This window comes from Centropristis striata, chromosome 22, assembly GCF_030273125.1.
Source record: "Centropristis striata isolate RG_2023a ecotype Rhode Island chromosome 22, C.striata_1.0, whole genome shotgun sequence".
Taxonomy (NCBI): domain Eukaryota; kingdom Metazoa; phylum Chordata; class Actinopteri; order Perciformes; family Serranidae; genus Centropristis; species Centropristis striata.
The window spans coordinates 8,162,247-8,185,661 of record NC_081538.1 but is presented as its reverse complement, the minus strand read 5'-3'; the positions used below and the strand labels follow the sequence as shown (position 1 = coordinate 8,185,661).

The window sequence follows — 23,415 nt, the reverse complement described above, 5'->3', positions numbered from 1 at the left end:
ACATATCAGTTAAGAGTCCTCCTTCAGACACTGTATGAGGATTAAAGGGATAGTTTTTGCATTATTATACAAAACTTGGTACAATTATTGTCAATGCCCTCCTGAGGATAACCCTTTAAGGTTTCATTGGTTTAATAGGTGGCAGTCTAATTTCATATTTGGTACCGTGGCCACACTATAACACTTAAGGCAATGAAATTCATAGGGGTGGTATAGATTGGCCCCTGTAACGCACACACCCCGACGGGAGCATGCCCCGACCCGCGTGTACTGCGAGGGTCCGTTCAGTACTGCTTGTTATTATTATTATTATTATTATTATTAGTGGATGTCTACAGCTGTTAAAGCCACCGTCATTTTTTCAATTTTTATATTTCACATTCATTTATTGAAGATATACAGCAGTAGTGCAGTAACAGAAGCAGCAGGGTAAACATTACATTAATATTTGAGAAACATCTAAATAATACAAAAATTAATACATAAATAGAAAATGAAAACAATAACAATAGTAGTAAAATAATAAAAAATAATAAAAAAATATGTGTATAAAAAACAAAAATTGCCGTCATTAGAAACGGACGTCACTTCAGGTGACGCTTGGGAGGAAAGGACTTCTCATGCATGTTAAAACTTTTCCTCTCTCCTCACCTGAAAAAACGTAAGTGAGGGAAACGGGGATGCAATTAAGGAACATGGGATGCACCCAATATAATAAGTTTAGTTCCTGCTCATTGGGCTATATTACAGAGGCCGTAAAGGGACATGGTGAAAATAAAATAAAAATTTGGTTTCCCGTGAGCACGAGAAACATTTCTCGTGAGCACCAGATACTTTCTTGTTCTCACCAGAAAGTATCTCATGCTCACAAGAAACATTTCTCGGGAAACCAAAGTTTTATTTTATTTTCAACATGTCCCTTATGGCCTCCGTAGTTTTTGCCATGCTGTAAATAGCAACAAAGGCTGACCTACACCATTCTTCAAAGATCATGACTAGAACATTTTTCATGAACAAATAAATAATTGAAAATTAATCATCCTTCGAGATTTTTGCATTACACCATTATTCTTGCTTCATGTATTGTTTTTTAGGCCACTTCATTTGAGTCAAAGACTAACAACAATAAATAATACTCAGAGAAAAGTATTATACATTTTGAAACAGAGAAATTTTTTGAATGACCCTCCAAAAGTAAAAAAAAGTTTACAGCTGCTGGTAAATTTAAAGGATAACGTACATTCAAATGCAACATAGATGTTCGTCTTTCATCTTTCAACAACAAGACAATTCAAAGTGCTTGATGTAAGACAAAAGAGGTCAAAACAATGAAATATAAAATACATTTAGACATTTTAATAAAAATAAAAAAAATCACATTTCATAAAAATAGAATAAACATCGGACTTAAAACAATACATCAATACATTGTATGTCATTCACGCTCAACAAATCTTTCTTTCTAAAAATTCTTTGAACCTTAAAAATGTAAGGGAAACAGGCATAAAAAAAAATATATTTACAATAACTTTACACTTTTATTTGAAAAATAGACATTTTTAAAGTATTGACAAACATTTTTAAGTATTGTTGCCAAAAGAAGAAAACCTGAATCCAGAATCAGTTTTTGGTTTGTATCACAGTTTATCAGTTCAAGTTGAGGATGATTTTCAACCAGCATGTGTTGTGCTGTGCTGTGTCAGGTCAGCAAGATGTTCATTTTGTGGATCCATGCAGACGAGTGTTCATTCACAGATTTGCTCTGAGGAGAAAGGACATTTAAAAAATCTGTGAGAGCACATTATCATCACTTGCTTTAAAAAAAAATATTCAAAAGCTTCATTGAAAAGAAATGTGAGGTCAATAGTCATGTTTGTTAATTGATAAACATGATAACATGATAAACAGGTATAATGTTCATTTTAGTTTAGCATGAAATTTGCTTTAGCATCAAACACAAAGTACAGCTGAGGTGGATGGTTCCCATCAACCTCAGCTGTAAGTGGTTTAAACTACAGACTCGACAAATTTACATTTTGACCTGATGATGGCACTTCATAGACTGTGGAATGGACAAAAAGTGTTTTTGCAAAATTATTAAAATAGTAATAGTAAACAGTTCATCCTCAAGTGCAAATGGACGTTTGTTTAAAATCTGAAGAAAGATATGGCGTCCATGAGAATGGGACAGATTTGAGTTCACAGTGACCTTTGACCACCAGAATCCAATCAGTTAATCCCTTATTACAGGTCGACTTTTTTGTTTGTTTGTTTCTTTTTTACCTTTGTCAATTCTGTAGTTTATTGCACTTTTTGCACTTTTATGTGAAGCACTTTGGTGCGGCTCAGCTGTCTGTAAATGTGCTATATAAATAAATTTGACTTGACTTGACATATGAAGCGAGGGTCAAAGGGCATAAATTGTACGATTGTCAGGTCTCTTGAGGCAAGTTTGTGATATTGGTTTTGTCAATAAAATTGACTTGAGATCACAACTGACCACTAGATCTTTCAGGCATCCTTGAAATGTATTTTTAGTGAGTCTCATTTCTGTTTTACCCTCTTACCATAATAACATCTTAAACCAAGTGAGCACAAATTATAGCAAAAAATATTTTACATTTAAATAAAACAATAATGGGTAACGCTTTATAATAAGGTCCTTAATAACCATTAATTAACAAGTAATAAGGCATTGTTCTCGCTTTAGATCCGGTAGTTGCAAAAAGCATAGTTAACTTATAGTTAACTTAGATATAGATGAGCAATAAAGTATATTTTAATATCAATAAGCAAACAAAATAAGATTAATAAAGGCATGGCAAAGACATAATGGGTGGGTCATGGGTGTTTGTAATGCCATTATTAACACTTATATAAGCTTATAAACACACAATAATGTTAATAAGCATCTTGTAAGGACTTACAAGGGCCTTATTACTTGTTAATTAATGGTTATTACAAGGACCTTAATATAAAGCGTTACCCAATAATGTACTGCATTTAATAACAGAAATTGAAAACCTACATGAAAATTACAATTTGTTTTTGATGAGGATACCCTTTCATACAAAGTTTCTGATCTATTATTTATTGAATAAAAGATTAAACCAAATTTACCAAGAAAATTGTATGTCTTTGTTCTACAACTTACCTTTGGATCATGAGCTGGGTCCTGACAACATCTGCACCAGATCATTCCTGGGGATTTTCTCTAAAATGGTCTTGGTTACCTCCACAGATCTATGGGTGTAGGTCTGCCAGATCTTATTCACAACTTCACCCTTTTCCTTGTTCTCCAGTTCACTCGCGGTGATGTCTTTGAGGTTCTCCAGGTGCCATTTGAAGTCTTTGAACTGTTTATCGCTCAAACGTTTCAGTATTTCCAAAAGCCTCTCTTTAGCCTTTGCTTCCTGATGAATTGAAGCAAATAAACAGAGTTATGATTGACTATAACTTTATTTTTGGATAATATTGTATCATATAACATGATGTAAGAATAGTGAATTTGGTTTGAATCACAAATTAAAATAACAGAATAGTTTCAACCTGCATGTTACTGAATGAAAGCTGTGATAAATGACGTCAGACTGATTGAGTCTGAATACTCACCTGCATCAGTGCAGACCGGTGTTCATCCAAAGAGTGTACCTCTGCGGAGAAAAAATAAGACTTTTCTCACAAAATGACCAAAGTTGCCTGCAGCAGGTGTCATTAGTTGTAGCTATTTAAGTTTTTTAAAATCAAAGTCGTATTTACTTTATTTTGCTCACTTGTTTCAACTTAAAAATGGAAAGTAATATTGAATTGTTCTAACTGTGATAACAAGCGCTTTAGTAACAAGTAAACCAGGTAACATCTGTAATTAAAGAACAAGTTTGCATGTACTTAATTAACCAGAAGTTCAAAAATAAGATTTCTACCAGACTGTAAATATAGAAAACAAAGTGGTGGTCCTGACTTTGTATATTTTGTATTTTTCGTCTAGCAGAGAGCAGAGCTTCTCAATACACAGACAACCAAAGTTCTTCTAATTACAATCATTTGAAATGTCTTACCTTCTGTATGACTGGTGCTTTGGTATTGTTCTGTAAAAAAAGAAAATGGATATTCAGCCATTTAGATTTACTGCATTTATCAAACAGTCAACAGCTCCACTATGATGCTTATTCAATAAAATGAAGGCTGTGCAGATTAATTATTGTTGTATTATTTAAAACTGACCATTTCGAAGAACACAGGTCCAGACTGGTTGCTCCCTTTTTTCTTGTGTGAGCTTGAGCTCAACATTTCTCTCTTGATGATTTCCAATATACACTTCTGCGTAATTTGGCTCTATGCTTTCATGTCTGAGCCTTAATTCCTGTAAAATAATCCAAAATAAATAAGGGGAGTTAGACTACAGCACAATCTTTTTTTTGTTCTTCGTGTATTCAAAGGTTTAGAAAATTGCAGCTATTTCACTTCAAAGACATCTGGAGACGGGGAGAAAAAACGATTAATGTATCTGCTGTGCATTGAAAATACTTGTAAAATGTTTGAGTGATGGGGATCATGATTGCAGATATATCTTTATGTTATTTTAATTGCCTGTAACAACAGATGATTTTGGGGTTTGAAGCACAAATTGATTGATTTATTTGTGACACACTTTAAAGATTCTCAATCTCTACTGACCTCCATTGTTTACATTGGAACAGATCAAACATTCTGTCAAACATTACATTTTTAACATACAATTTTTGAGAACTTTACCACACTCTATCTACCGTGTAATCAAAATATATTTTTTCATAAACACAGGAAATGTTTGACTTTGCAGTATAACTATGCTTTACTGTTACAGTAAAACACTGTGATGCTCATTTAGGTATGGGTGACAATTCAGGTGAAATTAGTTTTACACTTAGATTGTCAGTATGATGTTTCAACAAGATTGATGAAAATAACTAAAAAACATAATCTTAAGCGCAATGAATGATGCCCATGCATTGAGCTCAAAGAGCACTTAAAAAGTATGAATTGCTTAGTGTTGGCAAGTCAGACCTTAAAAAGGTGACTTTTTAAGCGATTTCACACATATTCTCACAAGCTGAGGTAATGAAATTACATGTGCAATACCTAAAACACTTAAAACAGACCATTTGAAGAAATAGAAAATGTTGTGCATACAGTACTAATACGTTAATGCTGACTCACTCTTTGGCCAATCTGAAACTTTGAAACTCGATATCCAGCGCCCAATTAACATTCCAATTAAGGATGTGCAGAAAATGTTTCAACCATGTAGGAGGTATGGATTATTTATTATGATGGTTTAAAGTTTGTATTGAGGGAGGGAGAGAGAGAGAGAGAGAGAGAGAGAGAGAGAGAGAGAGAGAGAGAGAGAGAGAGAGAGAGAGAGAGAGAGAGAGAGAGAGAGAGAGAGAGAGACCTCTTGGATCCCTAAATACACTGTGGAATGGAGGCAAGCAAACAGAAGCTAGTAGCTGTAGTATCACTTCAGTAGCTGGAGAAAGTTACAAGCTGTTTGTGCTGTATAGTCTGTGTATGGGTTACATGGGGAGTAATAATTTTGTTAGATGTTCTTATTTCAAATATTTTAAAAAACAAAGTAATTGTTATATAATATAGTATTATTATAGTAGTATATATATATATAAAAATGTGCTTCCTTTTTTCTCTTCTTCTTTTCTTCTTTAACATATAGCACTCCTGTAGCAATGACAGTTGGCTCTTAAAGTTATGTACTTACTTGATTCCTGTGGTCTATGTCTAGTACCATCAGGTTGAATGCACTTATTGTAAGCCGCTTTGGACAAAAGCGTCAGCTAAATGACATGTAATGTAATGTAATGTAATGTAATATAATGTAATTGTTGTTCCATTGTTCTCAGCACAGTTCAAGCCATACATTTAACTAAAAATTCAAAACCTACTTCAGCAGTAATTTCTTCTTCATCCAGCTGTGCTTTAAGGATGAAAAGTCCATTCATCTTCAGGGGCATCGTTGGATGTGGCTTTCTGATTCTTTTGTATCCTTCAGATAATTCTATCTGGTCTATTTCCTAGAGAAAGAAAAAACAAAAACAAAACTGTTGCGTCTCTTGTGTATTTACCAAGTTAATCGTGTGGCCTTTGTGTGTCTGATTATGACGTTATTGGTGACAGTAAGATGAAATAACCTCTATCAGAGCCGGATCAGGTGGGATCAGGTAAACATGGAGCTCCAGGGACGATGTGCCAGTTTTATAGTATATGACCACCCTACAGTATATCTCCACTGTCCAAATGCCGAGCCATTGCAGCACGGCGATGATTAAAGAGAAAGTTGGCTCACGCAGCTTGACATGGGACGATGTGACCTCAGACACTTCTTCCACAGTAACTCCACAGTCATCTATGTGCAGTGCTGCAAACTTGTCTAACAGTGTAGGATCATCTGTACAAAATACAAGCAGATATTAAGTGAGGAGACAACGATTACATCAGGGTTTAGACACATGCTGTCAGAAATGTGAAAAGTTCTCACATTTTTCATTATTTTCTTCATGTTCACTTACCGACACAAATCCAGTGAGGCAGGTACACAACATCTAACTTCCCAGCAATGACTGAGATGCCCATAAGGGGCCCTGCAGGCATGTATTTGGTGCTTTCAATCCTCTCCATGTGATACTTCAAGGAGCAAAACTGGTACTTCAAGCTGACCTTTTCCTTACATTCCCAGCGCAAACCAGAGACGCTGCATTCAAAGTTTCCTGCTTCAGACTGTAGGCTAAAATGTAAAAGAAACACACAAAAAACAAGCTTTTGTCCATGCACAAAAATACTATATTGGGAAACTAGTTTCTGAGCTTATTTGGTGCTACCATATTAGTTAAATCTTAGTTTTCCTTCTGAGAAGAATCTCAAGAACTAAGTTGAATGTTTTCTATAGTTCCAGTTTGCTGTAACAAATTATTTAGGACGTTATTTTTACCTGTAAATTGGAGAATCGCCTGTACTGTTCACTTCAGGGTCGAGTTTAGTCCAGTCACTGGAGACCTGCTGCAGAGGACAACCATTTTTTGAGTAATTACTTTTTTTTAACATCACATGAACAAATAAATTGATGTAAGACATTACCATCATGCTGCCACAACTCTCATGCTCCAAGCTTCCTGAAGGCCCTTGTGAAGAAATGAATTTGTTTTAAATTATGACATGTCATGCTATATAAGTGCAGGTCCATTTACCATTACCATTTACTCTCTCTACCAAAGCCTTTATATTGGGATAATAATGTTGGGGTTTTCATACCTTCAGATCCTAAGCTGATTTCAGAGAACCTCTGCACCAGATCTCTCCTGTTCATCTTCTCTAAAACCTCCCTGGTCACCTCCACAGACTGCTGGCCGTAGGCATCCACCATCAGCTCTGCTACTTCACCTCTCTCTGCTGTCTCCAGTTGGTATCTTGAGACTTTTGAGACGTTTGTCTCCATATCAGTGTGCTGCAGGAGCCGCTTGAATTGCTGGAGCTCCCCGTAATTTAAAACTTCAATTGTTTCCAAAAGCCTCTCCATTATTGATGTCATTGTTACTTCCTGATGGATTTAAAGTAAACAAAAGGCATTTATGTAATGACAACTTCAGAAGCTTTTCAAACCTGTAACAATTAAATAAAAGCTATGTTATGTAAAGTGTGTGTGATGTAACATTACTCACTTTCTGGAGCACTTCAGGAGGGTGTTTCTCTGAGGAGACAGAAAACAGAAAACAAATCATGATGGACTGTTTTTAACCCTTTGATGCACAAAATGGGTCTAAAGTGACCCGACAGTGTTTTCATGTTCTATATCTTTGCAATAAATTATTTACATCATTCAGTATTCCAGGTTTTCCTCAATTAGTTTGTTTTTGATCATCATACATCCTTTTTTTTATGTTTTCCTTTATTCATTTTTGAATAAAATCCCTTTTTGTGTCACTACCCTTCTAATGCACAAAATGGGTCAAAAAGACCAATTTTTTAGCTAACTTCTTGGCTAAGAATTTAGCTAAGTAGCATGCTAAGCTAACTACTTAGCTAACTTCTTGGCTAAGAATTTAGCTAAGTAGCTTGCTAAGCTAACTTCTTGGCTAAGTATTTAGCTAAGTAGCTTGCTAAGCTAACTACTTAGCTAACTTCTTGGCAAAGTATTTAGCTAAGTAGCTTGCTAAGCTAACTTCTTGGCTAAGTATTTAGCTAAGTAGCTTGCTAAACTAACTTCTTGGCTAAGTAGTTAGCTTAGCAAGCTACTTAGCCAAGAAGTTAGCTATGTAGTAATGCAAACACATCACAGGGCTGACACAGAGACTGAAAACCATTAACAGATCATTCACACCTACGGACAATTTAAAGTCACCAATTAAACCTGCTTGTCTTTGGACTGTGGGAGGAAGCCGGAGGACCCGGAGAGAACATTTTGATAACAAAATAATGCTAAAATGCAAAGAATTCACGGCTGCAAAATAAAATCTACCCAGTCATGACATCATAAAATCAAACAGAATAGATTCAACTTAATGATTTCTGCAGTCAAAGTTGTGTCACTGCATGCTCCCAGTGGATTATGAAATAGAAAAGTCTATTTAGACATTTTCTAAGACAAATATTGTGTAATGTAGCAGTTTTTGTTTTCTTTCTCTGACCTTTGAGTCCTGAGCTGGTCTCTGACAGCCTCTCTAGCAGATCAGGCCTGTTCATGTCCGTGAAAACCTCTTTGGTCACCTCCACCAGCTGCTGGTTCTCCACCATCAGATCCACCAGTGCGCCCGCACTATCTGCCCAGTCCAGTCGTCTCCATTGGATGTGCGGAAGCCCCTTCTGAAAGTACGTCAACTGCAGCAACCACTTAAATTTCTTTAGCTCCTCGTTACTCAAATCTTTCAGTGTTTCCAAAATAAATTGTTTCACAGCTGCCGGCACTTCTGCCTGAAAAAAAGATACGTTAAGCAAATGTGTCATCAAAACAAAAGCTGATTTGATTATTTTACCATTAAATCCCTGCAAACTGATTACTAATGTTGTTTTAGTCATTTTTCTGACTTTGACATTTTCTCATCTCATGTTCAGTAGCACAGCAGCAAAATATATTTTATTATAACATCAGTGGTAAATAACATTAACATTAACTAGAGACCTCCACATTAACGGTGTGAGAACCATCAAAATAAAACACTTGGTTTGGTTTGTATCATGATTGAACATTGGCACTGAGGATGGTTTCCAACCTGCATGTTTTGACTGAGAACTGTGGTGTGTGAATTCAGACTCACTCTCTCCAACAGCTCAGGTCGATGTTCATCCACAGAGTGTTTCTCTGAGGAGCAAAGAAATGTAGAATGACTCGGATGGTTATAATCTGATTTAACAAAGAGTAAAGTCAACTTTAATAAGGCTCAATTTTTAACTTTTAAAATGGAGGACTGGGGTTCCTGGACAACATTTTGAATGTCAGAGGCTGTAGCAGGCTCTGTCCTAACACAATATTTGAAGAAGATCTACTTGTGCCAAAGACGTCACTGTATCAGGATGTCAGAAACGGGGAGAATTCCTTAGTTAGGTGACATGTTGGCGAGCGGGAAAAGTCGAATGGTCATGTTCAAAGAGATCCTTTGACTTCTGACTTCAAGTTATCTGAATGAAAACGGGCTCCTCTCCTCTTTACAGACATGCAGATTGCATGATAATCCCATAAAATAAAAAACATACAGTTTACACATTATAATGTGTTTATTTGTATTTGAATATTTCTGCATAATGAAGTCCTGAAACATTTTGAATTGCATAAATTGGATATCACTGGAAAGCTGAAAATCTAGGCTTCTATGTTAATAATCAAATAATCAATTGAATATTTCTGTTGTGATCCTTAAGGTCCTTGGTGTCTTTGGGGGGGATTTTCTAAAATGTATTTATTTATTTATTACAATTTTTAGTAATAATCAAGTGTTGAAATTTAATTTAGTACCAAATATGAGCAAAGAATGGTATCAACCCAAGAGTTGCTGCAACAATTCACGAGACATAATTGCTCACTGCTAAATTACTTGCATTATGTAACTCACGTTACATAACCATCATCACAGTCTAAAGCAAACCAACACAAAAGACACAGAAGCAAACCAAATACAACACTGAGAAACTTATAAAACTTTTTTGAGACTGTGTGAGGTGGTGATTTAATTTTTTATTGATATTATTGTGTTGATTCCTGCCCCCAGTTTGTATATATTTCACTTTGTTAATGACACAATGAGTTTGTAGTCAAGCAGATTTCCTTATGTATTTTAAATTATGGATTACAGAAGTATTGATAAAACATGAGAGTATGTAATGTTGCAGTGTTTATGTTGTCTTTGTCTTACCTTTGAGTCCTGACAACCTCTGCATCAGGTCCATCCTCTTCATATCTATGAAAATCTTCATGCTTAAGTCAACAGACAGCTGGCCGCAGGTCTGCACCATCAGATCCACAGTGTCAGCTCTGTCTGTTTGTCTCAACATCCTGAAGATGTCTGGGAGGTCCTTCTGGGAGACAATCAACTCCAGGAACCTCTTGAATTCCTCGTCGCTCAAATCATTCAGAGTTTCCAAAAGCAGCTGTTTAACAGCAGCCACTGTTGCAACCTGAAATAACCAATAAATTAAATGTTTGATTCAAATATTTAATTAAAATATTTAATTCACTGGGACAAATACAAATGTCTCTTTTTATCTTATCAGTGTTTTTCATGTCCCGCCCTGCCTCCTACGTTACATTGTTATAGTTAGGGCCTCAGGGCAATCGCACCGAGCACTGGTCCCATACAGCAATAGCTGTAGGGGCCAGTGCTCGGGGCGGACGCAATTTCGTCATGCTACTATTTCATAATTAATTAGTAACTACATATCAAAACGTGCGGTTTGATCGGGATCGGTGTGCTATTACTTTTCTCTACGGAATACGAATACGAAAACTGCCCAAAATTTTGCATTGAAATGAATGGGACGGCCGAAAGAAAATGAGCAAAAAAGAACATTAATTGAAGATTTTCAGACGTCTACTTCTCCGGCATAATTTCACCCCGAGACTCCGTTTGAACTTTAAACAGTAGACACAAGTCTTGTGTATTGGTGTATTAATTTGCGTTTCGATAGGTCATATAGTTTTTTTATCAATCCCTGTTCAATGACCATGATCATTTTTGTAGAAATTCTGAGATTATAATGGGTGTGTATTGCACGGAATGTTCATGTCAGAGTGTGTGATGTCATCGCTCAGAGTGTAGAGGGAGAGGTAAAACTGTCAAAAACGAATTAGAAAACTGCGCTCCAGGCCGCAAATTCCACTCTACAGAAATAATTTACACATAGAAACGTAGGAAAATTTGTCTTCTCACTCACAATCCTCTGGTAAAGCTGTCAGAGTTATAGTTTGGGCGTAAAACGCAGAGATGATCCACCAACACGCTCCCATATTAAAAACGCAGGAAGATTTCTGAGCTGTCTGAGATTTAACAGTTTTTTTAGATCGCTCTAACAAAGCTATTTTTTAATTTTTCTTCACAAAAAACATATGTAGACGTTCAGGAAGAACTCAGGACGCTCAAAGTGAAGTCGGATCAATGATAGGTATTATGGTTTTGCCAAAAATGCTTTCTGTTCGAGGCCAGAAATTCCAGTCCAACTCTGGACCTCTGTCCACCGGCTGCTGTCACAGGTGTCAGTTATTTCTGTTGATTGCTTTGATCTGATTGCCTTTGATCTTTGATGTGATTACAGTTACAGATACCCACACACACACATGCGCGTAAGCGCTCACACTCCTCACACATGCATACATATGCTTCAAACACGCGCGCGCGCACACACACACAGACACACACACACACAGGTAACTTTGTGTGATTTTAATTACACAGACAGACAAACACACACACACACACACACACACACACACACACACACACACACACACACACACACAGGTAACTTTATGCGATTTTCGCTACACACACTCACACACACACACACACACATTTTGAGGTTAAAGGGCATAGTTTGAAATCTCTGAAGAGTCTCATCATAGTGTACACACACTGGCAGTAGCCCCCGTGGCCCTTTCAAAATTTCCCCAGAGGAAATTTTGTAGTTTCAATCTATTATATTTGTTTTTCCTGTTTTAGTTCAAACCGTGTCCAATCACCCTGCTTTTCTTGTTTTCATGTTATCCTTCATTTTTTGAGTTTTTGACTCTGCCTTAGATTCGTGAGTTTGTTTTTTTGTACTAGGGCTGTCAATAGATTAAAAAAAATAACTAATTAATCTCATATTTTGGAATGAATTAATCTAGATTAAAAAATCTAAATATACTTTCAGTGGTTTAAAATGTGACAACACAGCACATGAGACTATGGCGGGACAGATTATGTAATTAATGAGAAATCCTGAGCTAAATCTCAGGCTGGCCACTGCAGCTTTCATGGCTTCCGTTATGTGACGTAGTCCCTCTCAAAGTGCATTCAATAACGTGTTAATTTTGACAGCTCTATTTGGTACCTTTGCTTTCTTTCTGGACTGATCTTCTATGTACTTCACCCTTGCTTCAAGAAAAGACATTTTTCTATGTAACCTGCTGCGAGTGTCTGTGTACTCCATTTGAGTCCACCATCTGTTGGTGCCATAGTAACAGTGTGTGATTAATAAACCCTCAACCCCAAGTATGATCACTTTGTTTCTTTGTTTGTTTGTCTTAACCATAAATTTGTCAGTTTTCTGATGTACAAAACAAAGAAGATCATGTTTTTCCTTTTCTTCCCCTTCCATTTGTTGTATAAAATTACTGCAAAAGAACTCCTTTTGAATGCAGCTTCAGTTTGACGAAAAAAGAATAAACAAATCGTGAGTTTGGGTGTATCATTATTTTAAATGTTCAAGATGACTATAATTTTTAACCTGCATCTGCTCACAAATAACTGTGTTGTATAAAAAACTGTGACACTACTCACTCTCTGGATCAGTGCAGCTCGGCGTTCAGCTGAGGAGAAAAACGGTGAAAGTCATGAGTGACTGGTCTAACATCTAACAAAACCACCGTGATCAGGCAATATTGCTTTGCAAAAATTAACAACACACAAAATGACACAAATTCAGTTTTAGACTCTCTAAAAATGTGTTATAATAGTCATGAAACATATTTTGTGCATCAGGTGGTGCTGTCTTTTCTCTGCATTATAAATCTTATCATTTACCATGTAAAGGGAAGACAACCTATCGGACACATGTTCAGTACCAGTTTTATCATTTTCATATGTTTTTTTTCCTTTATTGTCTTACTGTTGGGTTCCATGCTGCTGTCTGACAACTTCTGCACCAGGTCAGTCCTCTCCAGCTTCTTCAAAACCTCGTTGGCAGCCTCCACAGACTGTTGTCCCCAGGTCAGCACCATTGAAAACACTGTGTCCTGCCTGTCTGTCGTCTCCAGCAGCATCAGTGGGATGTCCAGGAAGCGTCTGTTGGAGTGAATATGATTGCGAAGGACATGCTTGAACTTCTTAAGCTCCTCATCACTCAGAGCAGCCAGTGTTTCCAAAAGCAGCTCGACAGCAGACGCCATCGTTTCCACCTGGTCAATTCAAAGAAATTGTTCGTTGGATAAACTTCTCAGCTGGAATGATTACAGATTTTTCTGTTCAATCAATGTCTGTGTTTTAGAAATGTGCAAGTGGTGAGAGTACATCAGTCGTATCACACGACGTAATGAATCATACAACTGATATTTGTCCAATTGATGACATATGCCTGTTTTTACAAACTGCTTGTGTTTCTGATGTGCATCAAAGTGATGACTCACATCTGTCCTCTTTGAGTAAAAAGTAAAATATTTTATTTACATAAAACCTGTTCAAAACTTTATATTACTTCACTGTCGGCTGATTAACAACTTGCATCTTTTCTTCTAATATATAAAACAAATCCTGATCGTAGGATGCATTCCACTAAATAGTTTTGCAACACCACATAAATTATCAAATAAAAGAATGTCAAATAAATTGAACAAATTAATGAATGTAAAGGATTACCGTAACGCTTCCACTTCCCTCAAGCTCTAAGTTTCCTGAAGGCCCTTAGGAAGAAACATATGAATTTGCTTTTAATCATGCTTTTTTTTATAATATGTGAAACAGGACATGCTGTTTAATGAAGTCTACTCTGTCATATAGACAATTAGCAAAACTAATAAAATAATGACTGTGGGTGCAGTTTGCATATTTGGAATAAACTGTGAAAAGACAGGTGATAAAAACATTGCAGGTTAACTGGCCTACGGTTATTAAAGAGAGTCTTGCTGCAGTTTGACAAGGATGCAGATTGAATCCTTAAGACTACATCAAGGGAAGATGTGGACCAGAAACTTCAAGCAATGTTTATGGTTATCAGCATTGCTGGTGACACACTCGGAACAACAAAAAAACGGCTGACCAGAGGTGCATTGGAGCTGAACTAATGAGAGGTCTGCCAGTTATGAGTCAAAGATGGGAGGATGACAAGGCCTGACTCCTGTTCCAGGAGATATGATGATAAACAACATAAACACTCATAAACATTCATTATTCTTTTAATTATTAATTGATCCCTGCCCCAGTGCTATATCGTCACCCTGTCAAAATAATCGCCTAACTCATTTTTTCAAGTTTTGCAGAAAACACAACTTCAATAAAAGTGTAACATATGACATTTATTGAAAATAAATAAGATTTAATATTATTGTAAATAACCATGACATGGGATGTGTCATGAACATTAATGACACTTCAAAGTGTCATTAATGTTCATGACATCCCATGTCATGCTTATGACATTGACAGCTCATGTCATGTGTTGCTTGAGTCACAAAGGCATGTTGAAAAAATTGCCTAAGTCACATTTTATTTTGACTTAGGCATAATAAATCCGCTTAAGTCACACACTTGACATAAGCCATGATCTTAAAGGGGTAAAATCACATGATCTGATCAACTGAGGATGTAGGTGATTTTACCATAGGTGGCCGGCGTCACAAGGAGATGATTTAGGCAAAAAAAACTATTTTGACAAAAAATTACTTATGCGATTATTTTAACAGTGTGACGATATGTTTCCCTTGGTGATGGCAGACTTACTGTTATTATGATGAATTATAAAAATGTTTTTCATGAACATCATAGGAGCTATGTATTGCTTTATTGATTGATTATTTTGTGTTTAATTAGTTTTGTCTTGTTGCCATGGTTTCAGGTCACGTGAGCACTGTAGTTTACAGCTGGCAGGTAGCTTATATCAGAGTGTGCTTCACCTGCATGGGAGAGAGGGAGAGGCGAGTCTAGGTAGCCTTAATTTTTGTTACCGCTTTTGTTTTAACCTTTGTTCATGATCTGCTTTGATACACGTTCGCCATCAAGTGTTCACATCCAACATCATACGCGCATGTAAAGCAGGGGTGGGCAATTAATTTTCCCAAGGGGCCACATGACCAATACCACGAAGGTTGTGGGGGCCGGACCAAAAATTCAGAACTAAATTCTGCTTAATATTAATTTAATCGCTTTATAAAATACAGTAAATTATCTGGTTTTGAGCTGCTGCTGATAAGAATACAATGTTGTGATGCTTTTATTTTGAAAAGGCGCCATCCAGTGTGAAACGGGTGCTTTTATTTTGAAAGGTAGTGACAGGATATAACAGGTAGAACGGTAAAAATTAAAAACGAAAGGTAAATAATAACGAGTGCGTCATAATTCATATAAAGTTGATATAAAGTATCTAAAAGGCTTCTATAGTGGCTGACTGACAGGAACTAGGTTTGTTAAAGTTTATTTATTCTGTCATATATATTAGTGGCTATATTTGTTGTCTTAACTATGGTAAAAGTGCTTGTTAGCTCCAGTGCTAATGCTATTGTTTGTTAGCTCTTACGGTGGATTCACAAGGTGAATGTCTGATTTTTATGTTCATGGAGCTACGATTTAAAATAGATCTTGTGAACTATCAGTAAAGAGTCGAGTCTTTGCAGGTGGGTACGTAAACCTCCTTCAAAATAAAAGCACTGCGGTTGTATTGATTTCTAATTTCTGGGTAACCTCATGCGGGCCGGACGAGGGCAGCCAACCAGTGGCGGTTCTAGACCAATTTTACTGTGGGGGCCAAGGAGGGGCCAGTGTTTAATCAGAGGGGCACAATAACACATGAAAAATGGCAAAAATTATATTTAAGCATTAAAAATCTTTGAATGTCTTGAAAAAGACAAAAAATGACCAAAAAAATACACAAAATGACCAAAAAAGACACAAAATGAGAAGACAGAATAACAAAAAACCCCACAGAAGACATAAAAATGACAAAAAAAGACACAAAATGACAGAAAAAAAGACACAAAATAACTAAAAAAGACACAACAACAGACACAAGATTACCAAAAAAAGACACAAATTACCAAAAAAGACACGTAAAGACATGAAAGAGATTTAAAAATGGACCAAATAGCCCTATAAGACTCCAGAGAGTTAAACTATTATACAATGTAACATTCTGGGTTCCTTTTGTGTAAAATGAGATATTGTTTGAACAAAAAAAAAAAGGTTAGAATTGTTCCATTGTTCATTGTTATAAATTGATCATTTTATTATTAATTTGACACAGGGGCCACAGCAGGGGCCAAAGGCTTCTTCACAGGGGCAGTGGCCCCTGGAGGCCCCTGTGTAGAACCGCCACTGCAGCCAACGGGCCGGATGTGGCCCGCGGGCCGCCTAATGCCAAGGTCTGATGTAAAGCCACTGATTATAATTAAAACCCAGAAAACTTCTCTGGACTCAGTGTGCTTCCTTGGAGCAACAGCAGTCCGTCAAACAAATACACAGGACCTATTCTCTGCCTCACAAGCGACTTTTAAAGAACAGGAAAGCCGCTATAAACATTTATGAGCGACGTGACATTTTTTGTTTTCTTTGTCTTACCTTTGAGTCCTGAGCTGTGCTTTGACAACCTCTGCAATATTTCAGTCCAGTTCATTTTCTCTGCGACCTCCCCGGTTAACTCGACAGACTGGCGGCTGTAGGTCTGCACCATCAGATCCACTATTTCTGCTCTGTCAGCTGTGAGTCTCAACATTGATGAGATGTCTGGGAGGAACTTCTGGGCGACATTAAACTCCAGGACTTCCTTGAATGTCTTGAGCTCCTCATCACTCAAATCATTCAGTGTTTCTAAAAGCAGCTCCTGCACAGAAGCCATCGTCTTCACCTGGAAAATTCAAAGAACATTTTCGCGGGGACAAAGTGCAGCTGGGATGATTACAGATTCTTCTGTTCACATATACAGTAATAATCTCCTGGGGAAAAAGCAGCAGGATGTAAAGTCAGAGAGACATTACTCACTCTGTGGATCAGTGGAGGTCGCCGTTTCTCTGAGGAGACAAGACATTTTAAGAGACTTGTTAGTACTTTTTGAACATCAGGCTTGAGAAACATTAATGATACAAATGATTTTATCCCAGTGACACTTAAACCTCCTAAAGAGTGACATTGCAACAAGATTTTTGATTTGGTTTTAGGTGGGTAGTAGAGGGATGAGTAGATTAAAAATATAAACTCCTGCACACTGTCGAACTTGCAAGAAAAATATGTATTGCAACATTTGGGGTGCTCGACCTTCATCAGGCTAATTTTCCTGATTTGCTAAACCTGCTAAACGATGCAGAAATGTCTTTTAAATTAGAAAGTGTGTGGGCGTCTTGCATAATTTACCATATTTTGGTGTTTTTTGACTTACCTTTGGATCCTGGGATGATGTTTAACCATTTCTGCACCAGATCAGACCTGTTCATCTTCTTTAAAACATTTTTGGTCAACTCCACACACTCCAGGTTGAACGTCTCCACCATCAGCCTCACCATGGTATGCATGTCTGCTTTCAGATGTCTCCTTGATTTGACAGGGAAACCTTTCTCCGCTTCAATGACTGACATGAATTTGTGTAGCTCCTCTGAACTCAAATCATTCAGTGTTTCAAAAAGCAGCCTCTTAACTGCCATGGTTTCTAGCTGTAAAATGAAAAGGACATATCATACAGTATATGCAGGATGTGTGATCTACTACCATGATTCAGAAGTTATTGACATGTCTCTTCTTCTTTTTATCACCAAAATTAAATGCACACAGACATTGCTGGTTTGAAAAATGACAGAATATCATTTAGTAGGTGTTCATCTCTCCAGTAGAGTAACAATGAATTTTTGATTAGAATGTTTTGTATCATTAAAACACTTGAAATTTCAGCCATGCCATTTTAATTCGCTCTGATAGATATTGTTATTGTGTAAACCCAATTTAGTTGTCATCTTTAAAGACTTGACCATATTTATTTGTGTACCACCAGCCCACCAGTCCAGCCGAAATTGACACTGTCCCTTACTACGACATGTGGCAACAAAAGGGCTAAGATGTGGTTAGTTTTCATTAAAAAGTCATAGTTAAACTTCAAATGCATTTGGATTTAGAACTTCTGCCTGCTGCAAAGTAGAGTAGACTTTAAAACCTATTTCACAAGGTACATCTCCATCTCTCCATCTCCATATACGAACATGAAATAAATAAATAAAAAGTGGTGAATATTTCATTGCAGATTTTTCACTGGGCAATAACAATCTAGATATGGTATGTTTGAAAATAGAAAATGATTTTGTTGAAATGATCTACCTTTAATTTTTCAACCACTGAAATTCAGGAAATATAAGTTTGTCATTAGACACCTTCAAAATAAAGTGTTACCATATCTTGCTTAAGTCACAAAGGCATGTTCAAAAAATTGCCTAAGTCATTTATTTCTCTTAAGTTACATAATTTACACACAGTGTTATTACTATGCCAATAGCTATCCTTTGTTACATCCTATTTAAGTTTGTCCACATCTCTGAGTCAATGTTTTTAATAAGCTTTCCACACGGAACAACTATTTAGGAGTCAGGGTTGTGGATATAATGTTTCAGCTGAGTACTTATTTGAGGATTTTTACAAACATTCCACTTTTTATTTTAATTCTCAACTGCATTCACCAATTGTGTCTCAAAAACAGTGATTGTATGGCAGAAACTACCTACAATATCTGCTCCTTATCACATAAATGAGGATTTCCTTACTGTATCTATGATGTTGTTGTACTTCCTTCCATGTTTGATATCAGCCATTAGGTATGGCTGATGTTCCTCAAGGAGTCTTTTGATGTCATCGTCAGCTGAACTTTTTGTTGAGCAAATATCGATGAGCAGCATCATCTTTTCCTTAGTGGTAGGCAGAGCTCTGATTTGCTCATATTCTTCATTATTGAGGATACGTCTGTCAAGAAGATCGTCCAAAATAGGTAGAATGCTCAATCTCTGCATCAGATCAGCTCTACCAAAGAGTATAATTCGCCAGTCTGAGGAAAGAGGGAAAAATTACACCACAGTAACCAATTGGATTAGGCAATAACATGCAGCCAACTTCATACATTTTCTTTTGAAGAGATGCTTCACTCCAAATGTCTACTTTTCTATATATAAAATGTAGATGACTGAATAAATACAATAATAATAATTATAATAATAATAATTAAAAACAGAAAATTCATGACTTGGATTTTATAAGAAAATGACTTAATTATCTGTAACAGTGTTCTTTCCAGTTCAGTAAATGTGTATTGCATTCATTGATTAGGAATAGGGAATAGTTTTATTATATTTAAATGTTTAACTTTTTATATGTTCATATTTGTATCCTATGTTTACATTTTCAAGTTCCAAAACAGTTCATTGAGCATATTTGTGGTTTCTATTACATATAGTATCATTTTTCAACTCGGATTTCATGATTTTTGGGCATCTCCTGTCCAAAGTTTCTTTTAAAACTATAACTGTCTTCTCTGCTTGGTGACATGACGTGTCCACATTGAAGAAACTGACAAATCAGCGGATCGAGAGGAGGCACCTTCTGGAGAGATCTGCCTACATTCTTAGAAAACTTTTGTTAGGCTATAAAACTGGGTTTAGGGAAATTAGACTGCGTCCAGACCTCATGAACTGACCAGCCTAATGTGATGTCAGGGATGTGTAGTTTGAACCCAGAGACTAAACTGCACATTTCTTGACGTATTGTAATAAAATGAAGTTAAACTGAGAACTCGGGCGTCTCCTACTCGTCCTTTCCCCATCAAACGATCGGCGCAGAGAAATAGGTGAGGATTTTGTGTTGGAGTCAGATAATTTAATTTTAATGGTTTCCTCAATGTATTTCTCAATAGAAGCAAAGAAAGAGCAATTTAGTCCAACATTCTACAAAACTTTCTACACGCTAGTTCCCCACTGCATAAAGTTACATCGTCCCACTGTTATAATAATCGCCTTTTTTTGCCCAAATCATCTCCTCAAAGCCACCTATGATAAAATCGCCTACATCCTCAGTTGATCAGATCATGTGATTTTACCCCTTTAACATAATGGCCTATGTCAAGTGTGTGACTTAAGCGGATTTATTATGCCTAAATCAAAATAAAATGTGATTTAGGCAATTTTTTGAACATGCCTTTGTGACTTCAGCAAGATATGGTAACACTTTATTTTGAAGGTGTCTACATAAGAGTGACATGAGCGTGTCATAAACATGACATGGGATGTGTCATGAACATTAATGACACTTTGAAGTAACATTAATGCTCATGATACTTGTCATGTCATGTTTCTGACAGGCTTGTGTGACTCTTATGTAGACACCTTCAAAATAAAGTGTTACCATATCTTGCTTAGGCATGTTAAAAAATTGTAATTTATGTAACTCTTAAGTTACATAATTTACACACAGTGTTATTATTATGCCAATAGCTATCCTTTGTTACATCCTTTTTGAGTGAAATTATCAAAAAATGTCATATGTTACACTTTTGGTGAATTTTTTTGTGTTTCCTGCAAAACTTGAAAAAATTAGTTAGGCGATTATTTTAACAGGGTGACGACATGTTATTTGTCGCCCTGCCCCTCTGACAGTAAGATGTTTTTCGATTTGATTTTGCGCTTCATAATAAAGTAATGATAATGAAAATGATCGCATTCTTAAGTAAAATTTGGCAATTTATTTTATCTGCAAGCAGACTTCCGTGGCCCAATGTTGTGCATGTAAATTCCTTACAAGGCAACTCGTTTCCGTTCTCATACTGTCTCACACAATGCAACGTCAGCCATAAGAAATTTACCCAAAAGTGGTGCCATCAGCATGCTGAATGATATGGGAATATCTGTCAATAAATCAGCAATTTGAGCAACTCCGCCTTCCAACATGCTTCTCCTCGCCAACGAGGAGCGTTTGGCCCGCGACTCTTCTCTGCGGTTCTCCTTATTGTCCTCCATCGATAATCCCTCCAACGTTTCAGCTAAAGATCTTCTAATAGTTTAGAGGCAACTTCTAACGAACCGATTCCGATCCCGTACCCCTTTTCCAGATCATCCCACCAGCAACGAACTGCTGAAAAATATATATGTATGGTGCGTTCAAATGCTGTCGGAATTGTTACCAGCACATAACCGGTTTGCTGGGGGATCAAATACTTATTTCACTCAATCAAATGCTAATAAATTTAAAACTTTTATAATGTGATTTTCTGGATTTATCAACCATTAAAATTATAGACCAGTCATTTATTTGTCAGTGGGAAAATTCAGTAAAAATCACAAAATCAGCAGGGGATCAAATACTTATTTCCCTCACTGTATGAAGAATATTTGAACTTCATTGGGTGAAGTTAAACTAAAGTTCACATAGGCTTTGTTTTTTAATCTGTAGAGAAAGATAATAGGATGGTGAAATATAAGATATTTATCCTGCCAGTCCGGGGATTGAACCGTCGACCTTCCGGTCACAAACTCGCTTCACAAGGACTAGAAGGAGCAAGAACAATGAATAATAATATAAAAATATATAAATATATTAAGAAAGAACATTTGGAATGACATGACCCTTGAACAGCAGAACGTTTACAGCCGCTTCTGTTGCAACCAGGTGAATTCAAAGGATACAGTACATTCATATGTAACAAAGGCACATTTATATAATTTCTTTCTTACCACAAGGTCATTTAAAGTGTTTTCTATAAGACATGAAAAAGGTTTTCAGAAATAATATACAGTAAAATAAAAGAAAATATATAAAAAAATAAATTAAAAAAAGACTTGAATAGGATTTAAAAATAACAAAATTAAATCGAATAAAACATTGGAGTAAAATATAACACCCATTTTCTGTAATTTCACACTTCAAATCAAATCAAATCAAATCAAATCAAAAATCAATTTTATTTCTATAGCCTAAAATCACAAATCACAGATTTGCCTCAAAGGGCTTCACAAGGCATGAAGGCAAGGCAAGATATGATAACACTTTATTTTGAAGGTGTCTACATGAGAGTCACACAAGCCTGTCAGAAACATGACATGACAAGTATCATGAGCATTAATGTTACTTCAAAGTGTCATTAATGTTCATGACACATCCCATGTCATGTTTATGACAGGCTCATGTCACTCTTATGTAGACACCTTAGAGTAAAGTGTTACCAATATTAGTGTCAACAATAAAACACTGATAAACTAAACTGACAACTAAACAATCTCCCTCTAGCTCTTCTTTGCTGGGTTCTTATCTGATGCCTATGAATGTGGCAAATTGTCAAAGAAGTGATGATCTCAAAGGGGTAAAATCATGATCTGCTCAACTGAGGATGTAGGAGATTTTACCATATGTGGCCGGCGTCATGAGATGATTTAGGCAACAAAAAACAATTTTGACAAAAAACTGATATAAGCGATTATTTTAACTGTGTGACGAAATGTAATTAAGTCAACATATAGGGTGTTATTTTTTTCTGGCTATTCCTCCGCTGCCCTGCTGTGCATTTTCGTCAATCATCCCAAAAATGAGTGCGGTACTTATACAGGTGCATCTCAATAAATTAGAATATGATAGAAAAGTCAAACAGCCCCAACCAAGTATTGAGTCCTATAGATGGACATTTCCATATTAAACATACTTTTTAAAATTGGTCTTTTGTAATATAAATTTTTTTTGAGACACTGAATTTTAGTTCTTCCTTAAATGTAAGCCATAATCATTATAATAAGAACAAATTAAATAAATTAAGAAATGAAATATTTAATTCTGTGTGTAATGGATCTATATAATGTGTTATTTCCACTTTTTGAATTGAATTACTGACATAATTACACTTTTCTATGATATTCTAATTTATTGAGATTCACCTGTAAATGCATGAATGGAAGCACAAATATTCATAAAAAAATCCATAAAAAGTAAATATTATAGATTATGATTATATGCAAACCGTCCATAG

General features: G+C 36.2%; 1 protein-coding gene across 2 annotated transcripts; it reads right to left on the bottom strand.

Moving 5' to 3' along the window:
• Positions 1–1,556: 1,556 nt before the first annotated feature.
• Positions 1,557–19,484, bottom strand: LOC131960527 (NACHT, LRR and PYD domains-containing protein 1 homolog). 2 transcript variants are annotated; one of them, XM_059325765.1, is made up of 22 exons: positions 19,181–19,484; positions 17,815–18,085; positions 17,421–17,449; positions 17,001–17,286; positions 14,091–14,134; positions 13,345–13,633; positions 13,017–13,045; positions 10,395–10,656; positions 9,258–9,346; positions 8,676–8,958; positions 7,710–7,738; positions 7,303–7,588; positions 7,129–7,172; positions 6,983–7,050; positions 6,564–6,778; positions 6,186–6,442; positions 5,940–6,068; positions 4,225–4,363; positions 4,059–4,088; positions 3,613–3,653; positions 3,155–3,413; positions 1,557–1,762 (listed from the first exon to the last, which is right to left on the bottom strand). In XM_059325765.1, the coding sequence occupies exons 1-21, from the start codon at positions 19,421–19,423 to the stop codon at positions 3,162–3,164; spliced, it is 3,315 nt and encodes a 1,104-aa protein (XP_059181748.1). In that variant the 5' UTR covers positions 19,424–19,484; the 3' UTR covers positions 1,557–1,762; positions 3,155–3,161. The 2 variants fall into 2 exon arrangements, with proteins under 2 accessions (XP_059181748.1, XP_059181749.1); XM_059325766.1 differs by having other exon boundaries at positions 9,303–9,346; positions 19,181–19,482.
• Positions 19,485–23,415: the final 3,931 nt, after the last annotated feature.

What these genes read in the sequence shown, in the direction of transcription:
- LOC131960527 (XM_059325765.1), bottom strand. Translation starts at nt 19,423, where the DNA reads ATGCAGAGATTGAGCATTCTACCTATTTTGGACGATCTTCTTGACAGA. An exon ending in GAGGTTGTCAGGACTCAAAG is followed by an intron (nt 9,347 to 10,394) that starts GTAAGACAAAGA and finishes TTTGCTCCTCAG; the next exon opens with AGAAACACTCTGTGGATGAA. An exon ending in CTCCTGAAGTGCTCCAGAAA is followed by an intron (nt 7,589 to 7,709) that starts GTGAGTAATGTT and finishes TAAATCCATCAG; the next exon opens with GAAGTAACAATGACATCAAT.